Genomic DNA, 1,489 nt, shown 5'->3' on the forward strand with positions numbered 1-1,489 from the left:
GTTTGGCAAGTTCTGCTACATTTTTTTTTTTCAGGGCATTGATTTCCTTGTACATTTCCTCTTTCAGGTCCTGTATAATTTTTCTCGCTTCATCATGATGTCTAGCTGAGTTTTCTTGTATCTCATTCAGTTTCCTTAGAATTATCACTCGAAATTCCTTGTCAGTCATTTCAAGGGCTTCTTGTTCTATAGGATCTAGAGCTTGAGATTTATTATCTTTGGGTGGTGTACTTTCTTGATTTTTCATATTTCTGGTGTCTTTTCTTTGATGTTTATTCATTGTGGCAGGGGGTTTCACAGTCCACAGGTTTGACACTATTGCCTAAGATGTTGCTGAGGTTGCCAATTTGGTATGGCTACCTCAGTGACTACTCAGTTGGCCACTAGTGCCGTGCGTGTGTGGTTACCTCGAGCCTAGGGCCTCTCTGGGGAGCCACCTCTCTGGTCAGCTTGGAATCTGCCGGGCTGCTGGGTGACGGGGTGGTACCACAGGGTGTCGCTCCTGCCGCTGCTGGTTCCCCCGCTGCTGCTGCTCAGGCCGCTGCTACCACTGGTGCCACTTCCCCTGCCGCTGCCGCTTACGCCGCTACCGCCGCCGCCAGCTCCTCCGCTGCTGCCGCTGCCGCCAGTTCCACCGCTGCTGTCGCCATTACTGCTGGCGCCGCTTCCACCGCTGCCGCTGCCACCCCCGCCGCTGCCCCCGGCTTCTCCGCTGCTGCCACTGCCGCCGGTTCCTCCACTACTCCTCCATTCAACTTATGTTNTGGTGAACTCCCGCAGTTTTTGTTTGTCTGTGAAATATACTATTTGCCCTTCATTTCGGAACGACAGTATTGCAGGGTAGAGTATTCTTGGCTGACAATCTCTAGCTTTTCCTATTTTGAATATATCATCCCATTCTTCTCTGGCTTTTAGGGTTTGTGATGAAAAGTCTGATGTTAGTCTGATTGGGGCTCCCTTATAGGTGATTTGACGCTTCTCTCTTGCAACTCTTAAGGTTCTCTCTTTGTCTTTGAGTTTTGCCAATTTGACTATAACATGTCTTGGAGAAGACCCTTTTGGGCTGAATATGTTTGGAGATCGTTGAGCATCCTGGACTTGAAGATGTGATTTTTCCTATACCTGGGAAGTTTTCCGCCACTATTTTGTTGAATATGTTTTCAATGCAATCTCCTTTTTCCTCCCCTTCTGGGATACCCATGACTCGGATATTTGAACGCTTAAGGTTGTCTGAAATCTCTCTCGGATTTTCTTCAATGCCTTTGATTCTTTTCTTTTTTTTGTCTGCTTGTGTTATTTCAAACAGCCCATCTTCAAGTTCAGAGGTTCTCTCTTCAACTTCGACAAGCCTGCTGGTTAAATTCTCCATTGTGTTTTTTATTTCGCTGAATAACTTCTTCAGTTCAGCAAGTTCTGCTACATTTTTTTTCAGGGCATTGATTTCCTTGTACATTTCCTCTTTCAGGTCCTGTATAATTTTTCTCGCTTC

At 46.4% G+C, this 1,489-nt stretch overlaps 1 protein-coding gene across 1 annotated transcript in view; it reads right to left on the reverse strand.

The window, feature by feature from the left end:
* Window positions 1–1,489, reverse strand: part of LOC103593659 (sericin-1-like) — a 16,735-nt gene that overhangs the window by 2,988 nt on the left and 12,258 nt on the right. Inside the window, exon 2 of the mRNA XM_008576684.1 lies at window positions 507–739. Coding sequence (XP_008574906.1) covers window positions 507–739 — 233 coding nt within the window. The remainder of the gene's footprint in view (window positions 1–506; window positions 740–1,489) is intronic.

The sequence above is a fragment of the Galeopterus variegatus genome, unplaced genomic scaffold, assembly GCF_000696425.1.
Source record: "Galeopterus variegatus unplaced genomic scaffold, G_variegatus-3.0.2 Scaffold1387, whole genome shotgun sequence".
Lineage (NCBI taxonomy): Eukaryota > Metazoa > Chordata > Mammalia > Dermoptera > Cynocephalidae > Galeopterus > Galeopterus variegatus.